General features: G+C 45.5%; 3 protein-coding genes across 3 annotated transcripts; all 3 read right to left on the bottom strand.

Moving 5' to 3' along the window:
- Positions 1 to 1,508: 1,508 nt before the first annotated feature.
- On the bottom strand, positions 1,509 to 2,438 carry LOC311058689 (26S proteasome non-ATPase regulatory subunit 11A-like; the record flags this gene model as incomplete). Its single annotated transcript, XM_084076153.1, has 1 exon — positions 1,509 to 2,438. One exon carries the CDS (start codon positions 2,436 to 2,438, stop codon positions 1,509 to 1,511), a length of 930 nt encoding a protein of 309 aa, XP_083932279.1.
- A 940-nt stretch (positions 2,439 to 3,378) lies between these two features.
- Positions 3,379 to 4,596, bottom strand: LOC311058688 (26S proteasome non-ATPase regulatory subunit 11A-like; the record flags this gene model as incomplete). The annotated part of the gene is made up of 1 exon (XM_084076152.1): positions 3,379 to 4,596. One exon carries the CDS (start codon positions 4,594 to 4,596, stop codon positions 3,379 to 3,381), a length of 1,218 nt encoding a protein of 405 aa, XP_083932278.1.
- Positions 4,597 to 12,520: 7,924 nt separating this feature from the next.
- On the bottom strand, positions 12,521 to 19,163 carry hps6 (HPS6 biogenesis of lysosomal organelles complex 2 subunit 3). The gene is made up of 4 exons (XM_084076240.1): positions 18,868 to 19,163; positions 16,147 to 18,140; positions 14,415 to 15,008; positions 12,521 to 13,385 (listed from the first exon to the last, which is right to left on the bottom strand). Exons 2-4 carry the CDS (start codon positions 18,106 to 18,108, stop codon positions 12,825 to 12,827), a joined length of 3,117 nt encoding a protein of 1,038 aa, XP_083932366.1. The 5' UTR covers positions 18,109 to 18,140; positions 18,868 to 19,163; the 3' UTR covers positions 12,521 to 12,824.
- Positions 19,164 to 22,107: the final 2,944 nt, after the last annotated feature.

The raw sequence follows: 22,107 nt of genomic DNA, 5'->3' as shown, positions 1-22,107 counted from the left end.
TACCCTGTTAAAACAACATTTTCCAATTAAATTAGCATATTTTAGCCCTGTTTTCATGGCATTGAGAAAATGATTATTATTTTTTGCCTTGAAACCTATTGAATTGGATTACTTGACCCCAAAAATGTACACTTTGACACCAATATTATTGTTATAGCTTTAACAGAAGCAAAGATATTGTTTTTGCTGTATTGCTGTAAATGGTGGCGGCCATTTTTTAAAACATGTATATTTCATAAATGAAGGGTGATCTAACTCGTCTCTTTGGATAAATGTTTTCCTATGGCCCTCAGGTACTTCCATACCAAAGGGGACCTTTGCATCATGACTTGAAGTCAACAGCCTATTTTTGGGTCCTAACACCTCCACTATGAGTCCAGTTGGTTCTGGAGTTGCCCATTCTCTCCTTCCTCTTGTGTCTCCTTCCCCGGTCTCTCCGGCTGAGCTCCAGCCAAAGCATACTGTTCTGTCATTTTCCATTGCTCCCTTTCCTCCTTGCAAGGTTTTGTCCTTCTAATGCTTTCTTTTATGCTCCATCGTCGTACAAGCTCGTAGATTGGCTATTTTTGGCTATTAATCCTTTGGTCAGTATTTTAAAAAATACCAGATTACAGAACTTCTAAAGTGCTAAGTTTCTTTGCATTTTTTTTTAATTAGCACAAGTCTTTGTAGTAAAGCCTGAAGGGGGTCACCGTGTGAGGGGGTAGTCAGTGCAGTAATTGTCAACCTTTTTATTTCAAGGATGATATGCATTAGGCCACGGACGCCCATTTGATTCAATTGGGGTTTTCTTTGGAAGCAAATGGAGGGTAAATAAGGGTCCATTTGGATCGATTTGTAAAACTCTTTGAGTTACAGACCCATAAGGGTACATTTGGACTCATGGTGGTCCCCGGACCCGATGTTGAAACAGTGAGTTAGTGCTTCTCATCCCTGCTGAAATGGTTTAAAGCAAAAAAAGATAGGGGATCAGGGGATAGGGGGAGATCAATGGAAGTTGGCAATTAAACCGGACAGAACGAGAACCGAAACAGACTCAAAAGGAACAGAGGAAAGGAAGGCAGTCTGGTTCTGTTGGTCTGTTTTTGTTTTGTTTGTTATAGTTTCTTTCTTCATCTTGGTTTATTTACTTGCTGGGCTGTTGAAGTTAAAACTCTCCTTCTCTCCCTCCTCCAGACAGGAAGTGAGGAAGTGAGAAATCAACATAAGTTATTATGGCCAATTTCAACTCCAACTTTATTGTCACACCACAGGTTTAAAGAGGCTCCCAGCGTTTTGTAGTTAAAAACAAAGTCATAAGACAGAAACAAGGGAAACAAAGTCAAATAACAAGACACAATGTCAAATATACTTAAGGAATTCGAATGGTCAAATAGAAATAAAATGAGGCAGAATATGATTCTTGTTCAAGCAGACGTGTAGCAGCAGATATAGAATGAGTCTCTTGTGCAGGTGAGACTGTGATCCTATATTGCCACAGAGAGACAGATGGTCAACAGTGTGTCTAACTATGTGAGCTTCTTGGCTTTGTTGTAGAGAGAGTCGACCACTTTGCTCATGTTCTGAATGGTCTCCAGGGCTGCTTTGTAAGTCTTGTCCACCAGTGGCTCGTCAAAGATGATCAACAAACCTTCTCCCTGGTCCACAATGCCGTGAAACTTCTTGTCCAGAATCATCTGTGACAACTTCTTCTCCACATCTCCCTTGGAGAGTTTGATGAGGGTGGAAATGTGTGCTATCTGGACCCTGGAGAACGGCTCTATGACCCTGATGAGGTTCTGTTCAAACAGGTTGTCGTAGAGTTTGGTCAGGTGCGTGGTGATGATGTCATCGCTCAGCTCTGCTCTGTACTCCGTCAGCGCCTTTTCAAAGTCAGCCAGAGACCTGTTTTTGCTGGCTTGTGCCACAGACTTCAATGAGTCTATCTGTCGCCCTGCGTACCGCAGAGCTAGCTTCCCACTAATCAGAGCCTGCACGTCCTCCGCCGCGTTGAGCATGATTTTGCAGAGCAGCATGTATTTGAGAGCAGCGATAGCTCTGGGGCTGTCGATGGAATCGTAGCCCTCGAAGGCTTCGTAGAAGTATGAGTAGGCCGTCTTCCAATCCTTCTCCTCCGCCGCATGGATGATTCCTGATTGCATGTCCAGTGCGGCCTGTAGTTTGGGCGGGCAGAACATGGCGTTGGCGGTGGTCCTGGCGGAGGTGAGGGCGGCACGAGCCTTGGGCAGGTTGCTGAGGGCGTGGTACGTCTTGCTCTCCAACAGCTGAACCTCCACCAGCAGAGCCTTGTCGTCCATCTTCTTCAGCTCCTGCAGGAGCTGGGAGCCTAAATGTAGCGCCTCCTGGTAGCGCTTTGTGTCGACGTACAGCGAGACGAGACGAGCCTCCAGCTTCGCTATTGAATGTAACCTGTCAATGAGGGCGTTCCAGTCGGCCATCTTTCCTGAGGGTGGGTTTCAGCTGTTGCTTCCAGTCACAGTAATCTGCTAGACCGTCTTTATATGATAGGCTAATGCCTTTTAGGCGTGACGTGAGCACAGACGTAGCACAAGCCATTGCCCAAATATGGACTTGTTTCTTGAAGTGTTTATTGAACCTTTTTTATTTCAAGGATGATATGCATTAGGCCACGGACGCCCATTTGATTCAATTGGGGTTTTCTTTGGAAGCAAATGGAGGGTAAATAAGGGTCCATTTGGATCGATTTGTAAAACTCTTTGAGTTACAGACCCATAAGGGTACATTTGGACTCATGGTGGTCCCCGGACCCGATGTTGAAACAGTGAGTTAGTGCTTCTCATCCCTGCTGAAATGGTTTAAAGCAAAAAAAGATAGGGGATCAGGGGATAGGGGGAGATCAATGGAAGTTGGCAATTAAACCGGACAGAACGAGAACCGAACCAGACTCAAAAGGAACAGAGGAAAGGAAGGCAGTCTGGTTCTGTTGGTCTGTTTTTGTTTTGTTTGTTATAGTTTTTTTCTTCATCTTGGTTTATTTACTTGCTGGGCTGTTGAAGTTAAAACTCTCCTTCTCTCCCTCCTCCAGACAGGAAGTGAGGAAGTGAGAAATCAACATAAGTTATTATGGCCAATTTCAACTCCAACTTTATTGTCACACCACAGGTTTAAAGAGGCTCCCAGCGTTTTGTAGTTAAAAACAAAGTCATAAGAGACAGAAACAAGGGAAACAAAGTCAAATAACAAGACACAATGTCAAATATACTTAAGGCATTCGAATGGTCAAATAGAAATAAAATGAGGCAGAATATGATTCTTGTGCAAGCAGACGTGTAGCAGCAGATATAGAATGAGTCTCTTGTGCAGGTGAGACTGTGATCCTATATTGCCACAGAGACAGATGGTCAACAGTGTGTCTAACTATGTGAGCTTCTTGGCTTTGTTGTAGAGAGAGTCGACCACTTTGCTCATGTTCTGAATGGTCTCCAGGGCTGCTTTGTAAGTCTTGTCCACCAGTGGCTCGTCAAAGATGATCAACAAACCTTCTCCCTGGTCCAAAATGCCGTGAAACTTCTTGTCCAGAATCATCTGTGACAACTTCTTCTCCACATCTCCCTTGGAGAGTTTGATGAGGGTGGAAATGTGTGCTATCTGGACCCTGGAGAACGGCTCTATGACCCTGATGAGGTTCTGTTCAAACAGGTTGTCGTAGAGTTTGGTCAGGTGCGTGGTGATGATGTCATCGCTCAGCTCTGCTCTGTACTCCGTCAGCGCCTTTTCAAAGTCAGCCAGAGACCTGTTTTTGCTGGCTTGTGCCACAGACTTCAATGAGTCTATCTGTCGCCCTGCGTACCGCAGAGCTAGCTTCCCACTAATCAGAGCCTGCACGTCCTCCGCCGCGTTGAGCATGATTTTGCAGAGCAGCATGTATTTGAGAGCAGCGATAGCTCTGGGGCTGTCGATGGAATCGTAGCCCTCGAAGGCTTCGTAGAAGTATGAGTAGGCCGTCTTCCAATCCTTCTCCTCCGCCGCATGGATGATTCCTGACTGCATGTCCAGTGCGGCCTGTAGTTTGGGCGGGCAGAAGATGGCGTTGGCGGTGGTCCTGGCGGAGGTGAGGGCGGCACGAGCCTTGGGCAGGTTGCTGAGGGCGTGGTACGTCTTGCTCTCCAACAGCTGAACCTCCACCAGCAGAGCCTTGTCGTCCATCTTCTTCAGCTCCTGCAGGAGCTGGGAGCCTAAATGTAGCGCCTCCTGGTAGCGCTTTGTGTCGACGTACAGCGAGACGAGACGAGCCTCCAGCGCCTGCCTGAGGAAGGTCCTCTTCTCCGTCTTGGCCCACTCGATACACTCCAGGCAGAGCTCCACCTCCTGGCCCGTGGCGGCCTCCATGTCCAGCAAGAGGTCCAGCAGCGAGCGCACCATCTGCACCGCCTTGGCCTTGGAGATGGAGTTGAGGAAGGGTCGCACAAACTTCAACAGACCACCGAGCTCTGCGGCCTGTCCCGTCTTCGCCAGCAGCTTCCCCAACTCAAGGATGCTCTCCTCTTTGACACGGATCGCCTCCTCATCACTTTCCTGGATGTCCCGCTTCACTATTGAATGTAACCTGTCAATGAGGGCGTTCCAGTCGGCCATCTTTCCTGAGGGTGGGTTTCAGCTGTTGCTTCCAGTCACGGTAATCTGCTAGACCGTCTTTATATGATAGGCTAATGCCTTTTAGGCGTGACGTGAGCACAGACGTAGCACAAGCCATTGCCCAAATATGGACTTGTTTCTTGTTTATTGAAGTGTTTCTGGATTTAAGCACTATGGTTCTCAACGCTTGTAGTCCTGGGACTACCAGTGGTCCAAATGGACCTTTACAGGTCTGTAACTCTGAAAGTGTACAAATGGAACCAAATGGACCCTCATAGGTCCATTTTGTTCCATTTGTACACTCTCAGAGTTAAATTAACTAAGTTTTGCGCATCGCCGAGGACCTGAGGGAGTCAGTCGGATAGGCGGTTGTCCAGAACCGCTGATCCGACCAATATGCCCATATATAGGCATATGGAGATCCATTTTTCCAGAACGATGACAATGTCATAGACTGGCCTCTAGACTCCATATTTAGGCATGCCTCACATGGAACTCTTTATATGGGCATGAAAGGGACACTGACAACGGGTACTTGCATAACTGGGTGGGGCATGCATTTGCAGCTTTCATTGTTCCCGAGTATTAATTACCGAATGAAGTCTTCCCTGCCCTGTTGTTAATTCTGATCGAACTCAGAGTTAACTGCTGGTATGAGCGATTCGAAATCTGGTTTGTAACTGGATGCCCCTCAACAATGCAAGAAACAACCTTTCACAAACTGTCTTTCAATTGAAGATAAAACAGATGCTGCTGAGGCAGCAATGCACTCCCTTACAAATACTATTCAGGGAGCTAAATGGGCTTATTATTTTGTTTGAGTTGTCTTTTTTTTGGCAAGTAGGCCTTCTGTCAAACCAAGTGGGTTGATTATTTGTGTGACTGAACACACCTGACTCTAATTTCACCTTCAAGTTAACTTTATATACCTTTAGGACTATTTATGCAAACATATAGAAACATTTAAAGGGTTCACAATTTCAAGCACCACTAGCTGTAGTGGGTAGTGTAGTGTAGTAGAAAAGGAAAAGGATAACAAATATTTATTGGCTATATTATGTGGCTATGTCAACAGCCCATTGACATATCCATGTCAAGTCTGGCAGGGCTGGGTTTGTTCAGTTACATAGCCCATCTACAAGATCTACAAGCTTGTAGATCTGCTATTTTCAAAAATGATTGACACAGAGAGAGAGAGACTCACCACTACTGCAATGGATGATTAAAAGATCAGTACTTCCATAGTGCATGGTGTTCACGTTGGTAAAAAGGTAAATATGGGCGTTCCAAAAACGTAATCCATTCAGCAGTAGCGACGGTAGCGGCAAGTAGCGACTCAGACTTCCTGTAGTGGCTTTTCAAAATAAGACTCACTAAATGGTATCATAAGAGAAAGCAATGTACTATGGTTACTCAATACAGGTCACGGCCCCCCGTCTTTAAAAAGGTTAGCCTATGTAAACTTTCTTCACAAGTTTAAAAAAAAGATGGGTTTCATCCCTGCTGATGGCGGGAAAATAAAGTTTGCTTGGCCACTGGTGATGAGCACAGAGCACTTTAGTGGTCAACCTCCATTGGACTGAGACATAGTTGCAAATGGGTTTAGGTTCAAGGTAAAGGGGGGGAGGGGTCAGGGGCCCATGGACTCAGGATCTGGCCCTGCTGCTCGGTCACATCTCTGCCAGTCACAGCCAGTGAAGAACTCGACCCCAGTACTTGAGTACAGATACTCCTGGTCAAATTTACTTCCCTACAAGTAAAAGTAGCTCAGTCAAAATGTTACTCAAGTAAGAGTAAAACATTCATTGCTTTTAAATATATCTAAGTATTCAAAAGTACATGCTTTGAACATGGCTACGAAAAAAAAAGTAAAAGTAAAAGTAGAAGTACATTTCTTAATTTTTATATCAATGAATTGCTGTAATGTTTTCACAATTAATGTATAGGACCTTGTAACTCTCTGAAACCACCTGCACTGCATGCACTCTGATGTGCTTGTAGAACCACTACGTTATACAAAGCCTACCGAAACATCTATAAAAACATAGAAATGACTGAGGAACCAGAACTAAATACTTCTACTCCCATACAAGATGTAACAAAGAGGCGAGTGGAGGGGGAAGCCAGAAACACGGCTAGTGTGAGAGCAGAAGTCTGTCCAATTGGCATTCAGGGAAGAAAATTAAACCGGCAACTTAAAAGTAGGCTACTCAGTACTTTACAGCCTTCCTACAAATGTAATTGAGTGAAATTATTTGTAAGTAAGAATAATAAGTATCAAAACAATCTAATACTCAAGTAAAGTACAGATCCTCGGAATCTGTTCTTAAGTACAGTACTCAAGTACATTTACTCTGTTACTGTCCACTACCGACAGACACCAACCAGCCTTGAACGATGTGAGAAGTGGTGGTGCATGATGTAGCCTATCGACAGCCTATCTACAGCAGGGGTCTTCAACGTTTTCAGGCCAAGGACCCCTTAGCTGAGAGAGAAATGAAGAAGGGACCCCCTCTATATTGTATAAAATTGTGTTTCAGATAAACTTTTGCTGCTCATTTTTCCCCTATACACCTATAACTCGTTGCCAAAAATAGCCGATCTACAAGCTCACAACGCCTCGCGCTGCGAGGCGTTGTGAGCTTGTAGATCGGCTATTTTTGGCTAAAGTTCTCCTCAGAAAAGGGATGCTATGGTTGAAGTGGTTATGGTAAAAGGAAAAAAATCCTATAACACAAAGATTTGGCGGACCCCCCTGTAGTAACTCTGAGGACCCCCTAGGGGTCCCGGACCCCCTGTTGAAGACCCATGATCTACAGCCTATCTACAGTACCACCTAGGAGAGAGGAAGTGAGAATGTAATCCGAACAACAGGATCAAGAATAGAGGATTTGATAAGATGGTATATCTACAGTATCTCATCCATGTCATCTATGCTCTGTTGATGAATTGAATACATACATAGGACCACAATGGACTTTTTTTGTGTTATCCTTTTAGCCTAAGTAAGTGTTTTACTCTACCTATAGCATGTGCTGTTCACATTTTCGAATAAAGCAATCAATAAAATCAATCAATCAATGTCACTCCATTTCCAGCCAAGCCTCTGTCAGACCCATATCTCCAAATACTGCCCTCTTCTGGTTAGTAAATGGAACAATTACAAAGCTACAATAATCAGTCCAGTGCAGAATAAAAGCTCCCTTCTTTTTTCTCTTTAGCAATATGATAGATGATAATAATACAAAGCGCTTTACAGATTGTGCATTACATTCACCCATTCACACACACACACACATTCATACACCAATGGCGGAGGAAACCATGCAAGGCACCGACATGCTCATCAGGGGTAATTAGGGGTTCAGCGTCTTGCTCAAGGACACTTCGACGCTAACTCTGGGGGAGCCTGGGATCGAACTGGCCGCTCTGCCGGCCACTCGACCCCTGATACATAATAATATAATAATGAATAATATGTTATTTTATTACAAGCCTGAACCCTGACTCAAGACAACATGACAACTGATGGCCACCATGAATAGACCTTATGATCTAGCCTATGTTATCTAGCATAACCGTTGATTTGTGGTGAGAATTCTCTGAAACAGTAGTTAAAGATACATTACATTTGAACAGGCCTAAAAGTGACATACTTGTCTTGGCTCAGTCAGTGCGACATACTTGTGACCCAACGAACAGTAATTGCACTAGTAGGCTAATGTAAATACATTAAAGTTGTGACCCAAAGGCTGAGGAGATATAATCTCATTTTCAAATACATAACATAGCCAACACAGTTAGATCCAGAGTGTTAACTGTAATGTAAATGTAAGAATCGATGTTTACTCTCATTAACACTACGGATTTAATGTGTACATACAATCAATAGCATATTGCAAATATTCACTATTATTAACCATACTGGAATATGCTGACAGAGCTGAGCAAACCAGAACGACCAGAATAGACTTGGAACACATGAGTATTACATGTGCAAGAGAACACAGTTCCTACTGATTTCTGATTGTGATCCTGAAGATATTGATGACCAGACCAACTACTACATACTACACATTGTAAACCCAAGCGAGACTGCACAGAAGTTTAAACTTCACTTTAATAACACACTGAATTGCATTCATAAATACTCAAAACGTTTGATACATGATGTTTTTCAAAAAGAGTGCCATCACCACAGGTTTTGCAAAGCCACTCAGGTGGCGGCGGATACAGGAGAGATTCCTTTATCCAAATAAACAAATTAACAGATGTATTCAGGCCTACTGTACACCTTAGTGGTGGAATCAGGGTGTTCCAAAAACAAATGTCATTTCAGTTGATACTGTTCATACTGTACAAGACTTATCAGAACGTTTGTTCAAGTACATAAACTTGGAATGCAAGTCATAATCAGCAAATGGAGGCAAGTCAGACCACCAACAGTGAGCTCATAATTATAATGGTTGAAAGTCATAAGAGCAAAGATTATAACTGTACTCTGCACAGTAAACTACTTATGGTGATACACCGTATATACTGTACCCAACAGCAGTGTTTCCCAAACACTAGGTCAGGACCCATTTTTCTGGGTCGTGCGGACCCATTTTTCTGGGTCGCGGGCTAATACTCCCGTTTTTCATTTAATACAAATTATTTTTTTCATTATAATTTCAAAAGATCGTCAAAAATGCCAAAGAAAAAAAATCAGAAATCAATCAATAAAAAAAAAAAGTAAAACATTTTTCAAAATAATTTCATAAATAAAATCTTAGAAAAAGAAATCAAAGAAATTCCATTAATGTAAAAGAAAAAAACGTTTAAGAAGAAGTGAAAATAGCAGATTATGGTGAGCTTGTATTTGGCTATTTTCACTACTTTGGGTCCCGGGGGAGACATTATCAAATTCCTCTTTTGGGTATGGTGCTAAAAAAAAGTTTGGGAACCTCTAACAGCTCTACAGCAAAGAGATCAGATCCTAGAGCAGTGGTTCTCAAACTTTAACATTTCAAGGTCTCCCCTCAACTCTGACAGTATACAAAATGGAACCAAATGGACGGGTCCATTTGGTTCCATTTGTACACTGTCAGAGATACAAACTTGTAAGGGCCAATTTAGACCCCCCCCTAAAGGACCCCCAGAGAGTCCCTGGAATCCACTTTGAGAACCACTGTCCTAGGACAGCGTAAACGTCACAGCGTCCCTGCTTGAGGGTTATGTGCGATTCCATCTGAGGAACAGATAAGAAATGTGACACCGGGCTGTAAATGAGAAGCAGTACGCTGCCGAAGGCACTCAGATTGTTCCGTGGCATTTTAGAGTATGACTGTGACTTGCTCCGGCCCCCCGCCCCTCCCCATCACCCACCCAACTGAATACCAGCTACTGTACAGTACTCGTAAAAAAAAAAGAAAGAAAAAAAAAGAAAACTCTGATACAAAATAAATTGTTTCAAAAGTAGTCCGTATCTGAAAAAAAGGAATTAAAAATAATTTCAGTTTGATTAAAATTGCTAGAAAAAATGCACTGAAGGCAGCTGGGAAGTGAAAGGACACTTGAACTTGTTTACAGCACTTGTAACACAACATAGCATTTGATCATAAGACGGGCTGAGATCCATTTCAGAAGGCTTGACGTCCAGCGGAAGGCCACGAGAAACACTGATTGGGTGCGTTAGCAGCACATTCACAGTTATAGAGCATGGAGAATATGCTTGCTCCCGCAGATGGGACAAGAAGACACAAGACAAGAGGGCCTTAACATCTCTAATGACATTACTCTCTCACTGGGCCCAGGCAGCGAGACATCATGACCTTATGCAAAAAAAGTTCCTGTGTATGTGTGTGTGCGTACGCGTGTGTGAGTTAGACCCGCGCCGTGCCCATGAGAGACTTAACAGAATTACCCCCCTCCCACCCCCAAATTTAATTTAGAACAGAACTGCGAGCCATTTTTATCGGGCATTTTGGAAGGAATTTCTCATGAGTGGGACTAAAAGACGGGACAGAATGAGACAAGATGGACGTCAGACAGACAGACAGACAGATGAGATAAGAATGTTGGTGAAGACGAAGGAAGGAGATAGCAGATTTTTACAGTTAAGCATAAAAGAGGTTAACAATACTATTACACTATCCAATCGTGGTTAATATTTGAGCTTCAGAGTTGAAAGAGGAAGACAAAGCCAGACGGTAAACAAACACCAGAGGATGGACTCTGAACCCAAACCCTGCCTTAAACAACACACATGCTGTACAGGTACATTCAAAACACAACAGGGAGCGCACTTTGTGCTGACAATAGTCGATACAGATGACGTTGCATGATGAACCCCCAAATCACTGCAACAACAACTGGCTAGGTCAGGGGTCTTCAACGTTTTCAGGCCATGAACCCCTTAGCTGAGAGAGAGATGAAGCGGGGACCCCCTCTATATTGTATAAAATTGTGTTTCAGATAAACTTTTGCTGCTCTTTTTTCCGTCTTTTTCCGTCTACACCTGTAACTCTTTGCCAAAAATAGCCGATCTACAAGCTCACAACGCCTCGCAGCGCGAGGCGTTGTGAGCTTGTAGATCTGCTACTTTTTGGCTAGGGACGCTAGGGTTCAAGTGGTTAAGGTAAAAACAAAAAAAAAATCATATCACACAAAGATTTGGCGGACCCCCTGTAGTAACTCTGAGGACCCCCTAGGGGTCCCGGACCCCCTGTTGAAGACCCCTGGATTAGGGAGTAGGGATTAGGGCTGGGCGATGTGGACAAAATCAAATATCATCATATTGTTTGACCAAATACCTCGATATAAATATTGTGACGGTAATACTGTGGCAATAACATACATTGTCTTTACATTTTCAAAATGTGTCAAAAGTAGCAAAAATAGCCAAGCCACTGTGAGTTGTAGATCAGCTATTTTTTGCTAATTTTGCCAATTTTATAAAATAGTATAAAGTATAAAATAAGGCTTAGGTGATTAAAACCATATCACGATGTGATATGAAAAATCCCAGACGTCATCTAGTCTCATATATCGATCAATATAATATCCATATGTTGCCCAGCCCTAGAAGAAATATTTGGCTACAGATAGCAGACACAAATGACTATATGGCAGAGAATAGTTTGCAGGCAGACAAGTACGAAGCCCTCTACTACATATCAACGTATATATATTACTATCAGTGGTCTTTTCATAAAGGCCAGGTCTATTCAATGCAACTGTATGCATTAACTGTGCCATGGGCCTTCAAGACCATGTTTGGGCTTAATACTTAAATAATATCATATATATATATATACACACACACATTCAGACTTAGAATGGATATCAATACGTATGTACAATGGTTCAGTAGTCATTTAATAGGTTATAGTAGTCAGTCTGAGGACAGCCGCAGCCCCCAGAAATGGTGTCTCATACAATATAATCTCATAATACTGATTTATTGTTCTGTTCTCAAACACATGTGCTTGGTTGTTAATAACCTTTAAAATTGTCTATTTCCAGACAGACACCTATATAATAAGGTGCTTCTTTAATCTCCTGTGTTATTGTGTTGATTGTCGTTTTCGTTGTCTCTAAGATAAATAAGACACGTACTACTTTAAAATTGTAAACTCAAGTCAGTTAACATGTGGAATGTTCTATGATCATGTTCTTTTTCCTCAACGCGCAAGGATGTGATACTGCGTGCGTGTGTGTGTGTGTGTGTGTGTGTGTGTGTGTGTGTGTGTGTGTGTTACTATACTTGCGAGGACCAAGTATAGTAGAATTTGAAGAAATATACATTGTGAGAACCGTTTTCCTGGTCCTCACAAGACAAATGGTTGTTTTATAGTTTATAGTTTCGAGATACGTTTACAATTAGAAAAACATTCAGGTCAGGATTAGACATTTAGGTGTCTTAGAGGTTAGGTTTAGGGATTGGAATTAAGAGATAAACATGATTTATACTTAGTTGCGCGCCAGTGTCATGCACCGAAAAATAGCTGATCTATAAGCAACGCGTCGCGCTGCGACGAGTTGTGAGCTTATAGATCTGCTGTTTTTCGGCTTTAGGCTTACGGTTAAAAATGACAATTATTTTTTTAAATGGCGTTCAGAACATGGCTGTGCTAAAGTGTTGATGTCCTCACAAGTATAGTAATACAAACGTGTGTGTGTGTGCGTGTGTGCGTGTGCGTGTGCGTGCGTGTGCGTGTGTGTGTGTGTGTGTGTGTGTGTGTGTGTCAGACTGGATTAATAGCTAATGTCACCCTGCCTCCTTGCTGGATGGTCTTGGCTTTAGAGCACTCCTGTGCGGCGGGCGGCTCCGTGGCGAAGCGGTCGTCCCGGACCGCCGAGCCGCCCGCCGTGCCGGGCCCCCCCGTCCCCCCCACCGCCTCCCCCACAGCCTGGTGGGGGGGAGGAGGAGGAGGAGGGAACGAGGGCGACTGCAGGATGTCGGCGTACCTCTGGCTGGGCTTGGTCTCCCTCTGGAGGACCCTGCTCAGCAGCGGCTTCAGCAGGCCCACCGTCAGCTGGCCGTGGAGGAGGGGGTCCCCGAAGGGGGCCGGGGAGGGCGAGCCGGACAGCAGGCCGGACGAGGAGGCGGGAGGAGGCAAGTTGTGGGAGGGGATGTTCTTCAGCACCAGGTTGAGGATGGCGGTGACGGTGACGTCCTCGGGGCACAGGGTCCAGAGGAGGTCCAGGTAGGGGTCCAGGTCCCGGTGTTGGGCCACCTCGCACAGCAGAGTGGTGAAGATCTCCTTGTTGAGCAGCGGGCTCTGCTGGCCGTAGCGCTGGGCCACCTGGGAAAGAGTGGTGGGGGAAAAAGTACCGTACTCAAATGTTTTACTTAAGGTAAAAGTATCAATACTGCATTGAAGAAAAATATCTGTTACAAGTAACGGTAAAAGTGCAGAATTAAAAGTGTACTTGAGTAAAAGTACAAACGTATTGGTATCGAAATGCACTTAAAGTACATGCAGAATGTCCCATTTCACAAGTTTTCAAATGTGTAAAATGTACAAAAATCTTTTGAAAATAGCAGATCTACAAGCTCACAATGCGACGCATCTTGAGATTGTAGATCAGCTATTTTCAAATGGGCGAAATGTACAGTATATAGGGCTGAAGTGGGTAATGTGTGTTTTGTAATAATAATCACAATCTACAAAGTAACTAGTCACTAAAGTGTTCAAATAATTGTAGTGGAGTAAAAACACAATATTTGCCTCTTGAGATGTAGTGGAGTAGAAGTAAAGGTACTGAAAATTGGAAACACTCCAATAAAGTAAAAATTCCACGCCAGAGTTTAATATCATAATGTACTCACCAGTGCCAGCGTTTTATTGTTGTTTTTTTCACGTCGCCACAGACCTCTCTAAATCCGTTAAAATCGCGCGTTCAACCGTTTGTAAACACACAGGGGATCTGTGTGAGACGAGCAGCGAAGACCGTTTCGATCTGCGATCCGCCATCTTGAAGCTACAGCGGTTTATGCTAAACAGCGATCAGCGATGAGAAAAACAACAACCGAGAAAATCGAGTTTAAGTTTCCGCTTTAGAGTGGAAGCGGATGAGAACGAAAATCTCCGGATATGGATAATTCCGTTTCCGGTGGTGCTACAATGAAATGTGTCGTGGCGAACGAGGCCTACAATGAAATGTGAACCTGCGAGTAAAAAAAAAGAAAAAAAGACCACTTCGCTTAGATCTACGCGACTGGCACGCTGCGCAATTAAGTAGGTTCGCGTAGATCTACGCGATTGGCACTCAATGTGTTAAAGTACAATACTTGAGTAAATGTACTTAGTTACTTTACACGACCGCCGTACCTGGGTGACGCGCTCCCACTGCTGCCGCCCCATCAGGATCCGCAGCGCCTGGAGGATGGCGTTGGGACGCCCGCTCACCAGCAGCAGCTCCACCTCCAGATCCTGGACCACCTGGTGGTGTCTGTCGGGTGCCCCGTATCCGGGCAGGACGGCCAGGGCTCGCTTGTAGAGGGGCAGGCTGCCTCCCTCGCTGCCTTCCCCCCTTCCTTCCCCCCTCCCTCCTCCTCCTCCAGCCCCGCCCCCGGGGTATCCCCAGGAGGACGAGGCCAGGCTCAGACCCAGGCCCGCCGAGCCCTGCTGCTGCTGGGCGATCTCCAGGAACCTGGGCAGCCAGCCGGGCTGGAAGTGGAAGATGGCGTGGCACAGGAGCTCGAACACGGGCAGCGCCGCCGTGTTAGCGGCGGCGGCGGCCGGGAAGCTGGAGGTGGAGCCAATGTGGGGCGGTTTGGGGTTGGATAAGGATTTGGTGACGGGGCCGGATCTGTGGCTGATCTTTTGTTGTTTGGGCTGGCCGTTGGTGTAAGGGAGGCCTGAGGCTGACGGGCCGCTGCCGGGGGGGGCCGGAACGGGGCTGAGGATGGTCTTCCAGACGTCCTGCGGGAAGGGCAGTCATCACGATTACAAATCGTCACCTTGCTAAACTAATGGCCTAAGTCAGTGGTTTTCAACCTTTTTCGCATGAAGGACCCCCAAATTGACAAATATTAGCCCAGGGACCCCCATTTGAAAAGATATGCCAGGGACTCAACCATTTTGATTTCTTGGGGGGTCCCAATCTACACTGTATCACCATCATCAGTGTTCATTTAACTCTGAGAGTGTACAAATGGAACCAAATGGACCCGTTATGGGTCCATTTGGTTCCATTTGTACACTCTCAGAGTTACAGACATATAAGGGTCAATTTGGTTGCTAACTATTAATTCTGCTGGGGACCCCCTGGAACCCCCTCAAGGACCACTGGTGGTCCCCGGCCCACTGGTTGAAAACCCCTGGCCTAAGTAATCTTTTTAAGTTTTTCAGAAAAAGAAAAAAAACTGATCCAAAACAAAACTATATTATATTTCTGTAACATAAGTTATGTAACATAAGAGATTTAAATAGGTGTAAATAGGATTAAACCTGACTTGAATGAACTTAACCCAAATGATTTTGGGTTAAGTCAAAATCATTTGGCCATTGTTTTGGCCTAAGTCACAAAACCAGGTGACTTAGGCCAAAAAAATTGTCTATTTTGGCCTAAGTCACACTAGGGAGATAGGCCATTATACTGAAAGAGGAGGGAACAGCATGATCCTTTTCAATTAGGAGATACTGTAGGCCATTTTACCAGAGGTGGCCAGTGTCATGAGGAGCTGACTTAGGCAAAAATAGCATTTTCCTCAAATAATTGCAATTAACGATTTAATTGTGTGTGTTGGCCATTGAACAGTGAAACATACGAAGCCTTTTAGGTTTCGTAATAAAAAAAATGCACAGGGCAGATATGACAAATATCTGAAATATACAAAGAAATGATTAACATGTTTTAAAAAACATTATAGATGTAAAATGGCTGATCTACAAGCTTACAACGCGGCACGAAGTGAGTCACGTTGTAAGCTTGTAGATCTGCTATTTCTGATTTTTTTTATTTTAAAATGTGTGAAAATCTTTCAACATTTCAACAATCATGACGATTATCTCAAATAATCGCGATTAGACGATGATGTAATAACTGTGACGGTCCTACCTGCGGGGCCCAGCTGGACAGCGTGTCCTCGCCGTTGCAGCGCAGCTGGAGGGCGGCCTTGGCGGCGCCCCAGGCCTGGCCGGGGAACATGCCGAAGACGGCGTTGAGGTGGAGCACCGCCTCCCTGTCCAGCTCGCCGGACGACAGCAGGCGAGTCACCTCCTGCTCCACCAGGCTGTCGCGCACGGCCTCCACCTCCTTCTCGCCGCCCCTCACCAGACTCCCCTTCACCTCCTCCAGAGACACCAGGGCCTTCAGTTCGGCCTCCAGGGACCCCAGCAGCTTGTCGGGCCCCTTCTCGCCGCCCGCGCCTCCTCTGCCTCCTCCTTGTTGTGGGGAAAGCCCCCCCGCCGCCTTCAGCCCCCCGTCTTCTCCGTTGAGGTAGTCCCTGACGATGGAGGCCAGAGAGATGGGAGCCTGGAACATGCCTCCCTTTTTCAGCTTGTCCACGGTCAGCTGGGTGCTGCTCAGGCTCCGCTGCTGGTAGTACTTACACGCCTCCTCGAAGACGGCCTCCAGCAGGAGAGCCCCGGGCCGGAGGAGGCTTTCGGCCTCCGGCAGGAGGAGAGCTCTGCTGGGGCGAGGGAGGAGGAGGAGGCCCTCCGCGTCGCAAAGAGGAGAGGAGGAGGCCCGACTCGCTAGCCTGGGATCCGACTCCCGCTGCATCACGGCGAACAGCCCCGTCTCCGACAGCAGGCGAGGGACCCGTGCGTCGGTTCTGTCCACGTACAGCAGCCCCTCCCTCTTCAGGGAGATCTTCTCCAGCTCTCTGCCGCACGTCAAGTCTATCAGGTACAGGGTCCGGCCCACGGTCAGCGCCAGGGTGTCGTGGTAGGCGCGGAGGCCGCTGTGCGTCTCGCCGCTCGCCGTGCAGTTGTCCGCCAGTTTGTACACCTGCCGCAGCGTCCCGTCCCGCCGCAGCAGGCTCACCCAGCCGGTGCTGAGCAGGAGCAGCAGGCCTCCGCACGCCGCGGGGGAACAGCAGTAGATCTCGGGCGGCTCGAGCGCCGATAAATACCCTAAACAGTCCGCCACCAACCTCTTAAAGTCGGATTCTTTAACCGAAGCGGAGTCTCTCCTGAGCAGCGTGCCTTTACACGTGCTGCTGACTCGGAAGGTGTCGTGCTGAGGGAACCACACCAGGAAGAACTTAGAGATGCTCAGCAGACGTTTGTCCGTCTGGTCCGGAAGCAGGTAAACGTGTTCGCCCGAGCTGACGACGGTGAAGCGGGGGTTGTTGTGGAGGGCGATTTTTACCCCTCCCAAAGTGACGGCCCCCTCCTCCACCTCAAAGGCACGTTTGCAGATACAGTATCTGAAGTTGTTCCTGGTGGTGGTGGTGGGGGTGGCGTTGGTGGCAGTGGTTGTGGCGGTAGCAGTGGTGGCGGTGGCGATGACGGCGGAGCTTTCCGAGGGCGGTCTCTCCTCGCACCAGATGATGTGGTCCGAGCAGGCGGACACGGACACCACTTTGGCCCGGGGGCCGTTGCACAGGTCCGCCGTCTGCAGGAAATGCCAGCCCCCTCTGCATTCCTGGAACCTCCAGAAGTCCGCTTTCCCATTCTCAAACACCACGACTAGTGTGACGGCGCCGTTGTTGCCGTTGCTCTGTGGATCTCTGTTGTTGCTCTGCGGATCTCTGTTGTTAACGACGCCTTTAACACGGTTCAGATACACCAGGTCCACTATTGGCACGGTCCGCGTCAGACCCAGATCCAGGCGGTTGTGGCTGCGGATAAGCTGGGGTCTCTCGTATTTGTCAAAAGTCACAAGACCCACCCTGGGTCTGCGGAGAATGACATGAATGTGACGTCCGTCTGGACTCACACGCACGTCCGACAGAGGTCTGGTGGTTCTGCACTCATCACCACCGCTGCTGCTCTGTTTCAGGAGCTCGTTCAATTCTTTCCCACTGGTATAGTCCCCAAAGTCAGTCACTTGCTCCAGCACCAGCCGTGTCATGATGGCTCCACCGACAGCAGTGTTGACAGATTCTGTGAGAGAAATAAGAGCAACCAGGTCTATGAAAACAAGCCCAAAAGAAGCGACTATAGGCTACGGCTATTGGAAATAAAATAGCAGATCTACAAGGCTATTGGAAAATAGCATATCTACAAGGCTGTCACTTGTAGGTCTGCTATTTTCAAAAAAAGAAAAAAATAATCTTGGGGGAAAAAAATAGGTAATTTTGGAACATTTTTTAAACACTTTAACAACACATCTTGTATGGGGGGGGCCCTGGCACAAAATATCTTCCAATGGGGAGGGGGGGGGTCTGATTGATTGATGTACTTTATTTAGTAAGACATGAGAAACAGTACATGGAAGTACAATTCACAATACAAGGACTACTAAATTGGATAACTGGTAGAGCACTAAAGCTTGTTTAAAATTAGTTCCCACGCACACAAATCACGATGAATGTGACATCTGTGGACAAAATACATATTAATTTGGGGGTCCTTGACATGAAAATGTTTAAGATCCACTGGTTTTAACAACATTAGGACAACAAGGAAACAAGCCTCAATAAGTAACAATACACTTTAGAAACCAGCTAAAAAAAACAAGCCCAAAGTCGCTTATAACCAGTGGTGGAAAAAGTACTCAAATTCTTTACTTAAGTAAATGTACTTAGTTACTTTCCACCACTGCTTATAACAAGCGGACATGGCAACCCTGGGCGACAGTATAGGGGAGGATAAACGTATGGCTACTCACACAGTCCGTCCACTAGCCAGCCAGCTAGCCCGTCACTTCATCCACTAGCCAGCTAGCCCTCTCTGCTAGAACAAATCACATCCCCGTTATAGTTCCTACAAAGTGGGGCATGATCCTTGTTTACCGTCCACGGTGGCCGACCCATCCACGGATATCCTCTGGTTGAGTTAATTCCATGGCGTCACTTTACAACATCGTTAAAAAGCAAGTTGACACCGAACAGGGGTTTGTTTTATTTCACTTCTAAAGTCCAGAGAAAGACGCTGTTAGTCAGTCATTCCATTCCGACGCTGTTGTACCTCCTGACATCACGAGATTGTTAATTTCCGGATACCGCTGGTAGGAGCCTGTATCCCATCGTCAGGGGGGAGGATAATCAGCGTTGCCAGGTTTTGAGAGAAGAACAAGCAGCCAGGTCTAGGAAAACAAGCCCGAAAGAAGCAACTAGGCTAGGCCACATGACATGAGCACTTTTTAGACATCGGCTATTTGAAAATAGCCTTTGATCTACAAGCTCACAGTGAGCTTGTAGATCTGCTATTTTCAAAAACTCTTGTCATGAAATGTGGAATATTTGGAGAAAAAAAATTGAAATATTACATTACATTACATTACATTACATTACAGTCACATTTACAGTTACATTATAACAACATAAATGCTCCCTAGCTGGCCTGGCACAAAACATTTTCATGAAAACCACTGGTTTAAATATATATTTATATATTTTTTAGAAACAAGCTAAAAAAGAAACGCAACCACCGATTTTTACAGGAAACTTTACAGAAAAAAAGAAGCCCAAAATCGCTTAATATGCCGACATGGCAACACTGAGCATAATCCGTCTCTGATTCGCCAGTTGGTTGTCAAGCAACCCGCCGGCGCTGACGCTTGACAGCGCGGCTCACTAGCCAATCACAACGCCATCGTCCTTCCGGGTGATGGGATGTGTAGACAAGTAATATTTTGCATAAGGGGAGGGGCAGAGAAACAAAACATGTGTAAAGATTCTATAACCAACAAACAAAGACACTGTCAAGTCACTGTCAAACAAACCAAGTGGACCCTTCTAGACTAAAAAGTGTACGTTTATAAACGATTCCAAGAATGTTGCCCAAAAGCCAAAAGTATTTATAAATGGCCCATTATAACCTATATTGGCTACCACCTAAAACATGCTGTTATACTTATAAAAGCAACATTCTCAATTCATAAAATATGATTCACTGCCCCCATTGCTAAGTGTTAACTTGAATCTCAACATTTCCCTGCCATGGACAAATCCACTTACAGCTGCAGTGTGTGTGTGTGTGTGTGTGTGTGTGTGTGTGTGTGTGTGTGTGTGTGTGTGTGTGTGTGTGTGTGTGTGTGTGTGTGTGTGTGAGAGAGAGAGAGAGAGAGAGAGAGAGAGAGAGAGAGAGAGAGAGAGAGAGAGAGAGAGAGAGAGAGAGAGAGAGAGAGAGAGAGAGAGAGAGAGAGAGAGAGAGAGACCGACCCAGTGAAAGGGTTTACTGTGTGTGTGTGTGTGTGTGTGTGTGTGTGTGTGTGTGTGTGTGTGTGTGTGTGTGTGTGTGTGTGTGTGTGTGTGTGTGTGTGTATGTGTACACCAGAACAGTGTGTGTTGTGCTGAATTACAGTCCACACTTCTTACTGACACGGCCAGTGGAGGACAATAAGGAAGGCTACATTTACTTGAGTACTGTGTACTTATGTACATTTCTTGAGTATCTGTACTTTACTTGAGTACTGGTATTTGTATTGTTGGATACTTAAGTTATAACTTTCACTCCACTACTGTTGTTATATACAGCTAGTAAGGGAAACACACACACACACACACACACACACACACACACACACACACACACACACACACACACACACACACACACACTCACACACAAGGAAACACTTGTCATAATATCTTCGCCACAGGCATCCAGTTGGCACGCATGGCAGAGTTTCCAGAGAGTGACAGACAGACAGACAGACAGACAGACAGACAGACAGACAGACAGACAGTTTAGATGAGTGCAACTTTGCACTGTGGTGAGACCAGTGATATAGAGAGAGAGAGAGTTGCATCATGCTTTGATCTCGCCGCAAAGGGGATGTTGCCTCCTGCAGTTCCAAACATTGGAACTTCCTCATTGAGATGAAGGAATTTCTTTTATAAGGAAGGGACACCGACGTCATTTTCTCTATCCTTCAATTCCAGCCGGCAGATTCGTCGCACTTACTTGCTTCCCCCATCATGGTGAATGATACTTCCAGATATGTGAAATTGGTCAGAATGCAAATAACTTGTGTTCAAAGAGTCAAGAATCTATCGGCATCACTTAGGCCAACCAAATCAAATGTAGTTTTTGACACCTGTTGAACAGTTTTTAACATATATCATGATATTGCTTGCTTACTTAATTATCCCCATTACGCCAGCTGGCGCATATAGGGCAGCAACAAAGTTTCTCCACTTCCATCTGTCTTTGGCCATCTTCTCTATGGCAGCTCTGATGGTGTTGCTGGAGCTCCTTCTCTATCGTCCTCCGCCATGTCATTTTAGGCCTCCGTTTCTTTCTTTTGCCTTCTGGGGTCCAGTGTAATGTGACTCTTGGGATCGTGTTGCTGTCCATTCTGAGGACATGGCCAATCCAGGTGCAGCTGCGTTTATTGATTATGCAGTGCATTTGATTTGATTAAGGATCCCCATTAGCTGGTGCCATAACAACCAGCAAGTCTTCCTGGGGTCCACACAAAAAACATACAGTGCATGTCATCTTGTTGGGTGATGGTGAGGAGTTTATTGTTTGAGATGGTCTTGGGCCAGAATATACGCAGGACTTTTGCGCAGGCATGATGTGTGGAAAGTGGACAATTTGTGGATGTCGCTTCCTGTGGTTTTCCAGCATTCTGCACCGTATAGTTGTGTTTATAGTACACAGCTTTGGTAGATTCTGAGTTTTGTTTTGGTGCTGTACTGGTTTGACTTCCAGATTTGTTTAATGTTGTTTTTTCGGTTGACCATACATATGGTCCCTAATAGTCTCCATCTATAAGGGTGGTGGTGAGTGAAGGTTTCTGTTGAGACGCACACGCGGAGAACCAGTTGACACCAGGCAGTATCACACGACAAGCTCTGAAGTTTATACACACATAGAGAATATATACAGTATTGTACAGTGGACACATGACGTGACTAGAAGATATGGAACAAGGACAAGAACATAAAGGATAGGAACA

Source organism: Gymnoscopelus microlampas (assembly GCF_963454915.1).
Source record: "Gymnoscopelus microlampas genome assembly, chromosome: 13".
Classification (NCBI taxonomy): Eukaryota; Metazoa; Chordata; class Actinopteri; order Myctophiformes; family Myctophidae; genus Gymnoscopelus; species Gymnoscopelus microlampas.
The sequence above is the reverse complement of the archived record's forward strand: the minus strand, read 5'-3'. Positions and strand labels throughout refer to the sequence as shown.

Coding starts and splice junctions, on each gene's coding strand:
- hps6 (XM_084076240.1), bottom strand. CDS start 18,108: ATGACACGGCTGGTGCTGGAGCAAGTGACTGACTTTGGGGACTATACC. Junction 15,009..16,146: donor TGTCCAGCTGGGCCCCGCAG/GTAGGACCGTCA, acceptor CCCTTCCCGCAG/GACGTCTGGAAGACCATCCT. Junction 13,386..14,414: donor AGTGGGAGCGCGTCACCCAG/GTACGGCGGTCG, acceptor ACTCTTTCCCAG/GTGGCCCAGCGCTACGGCCA.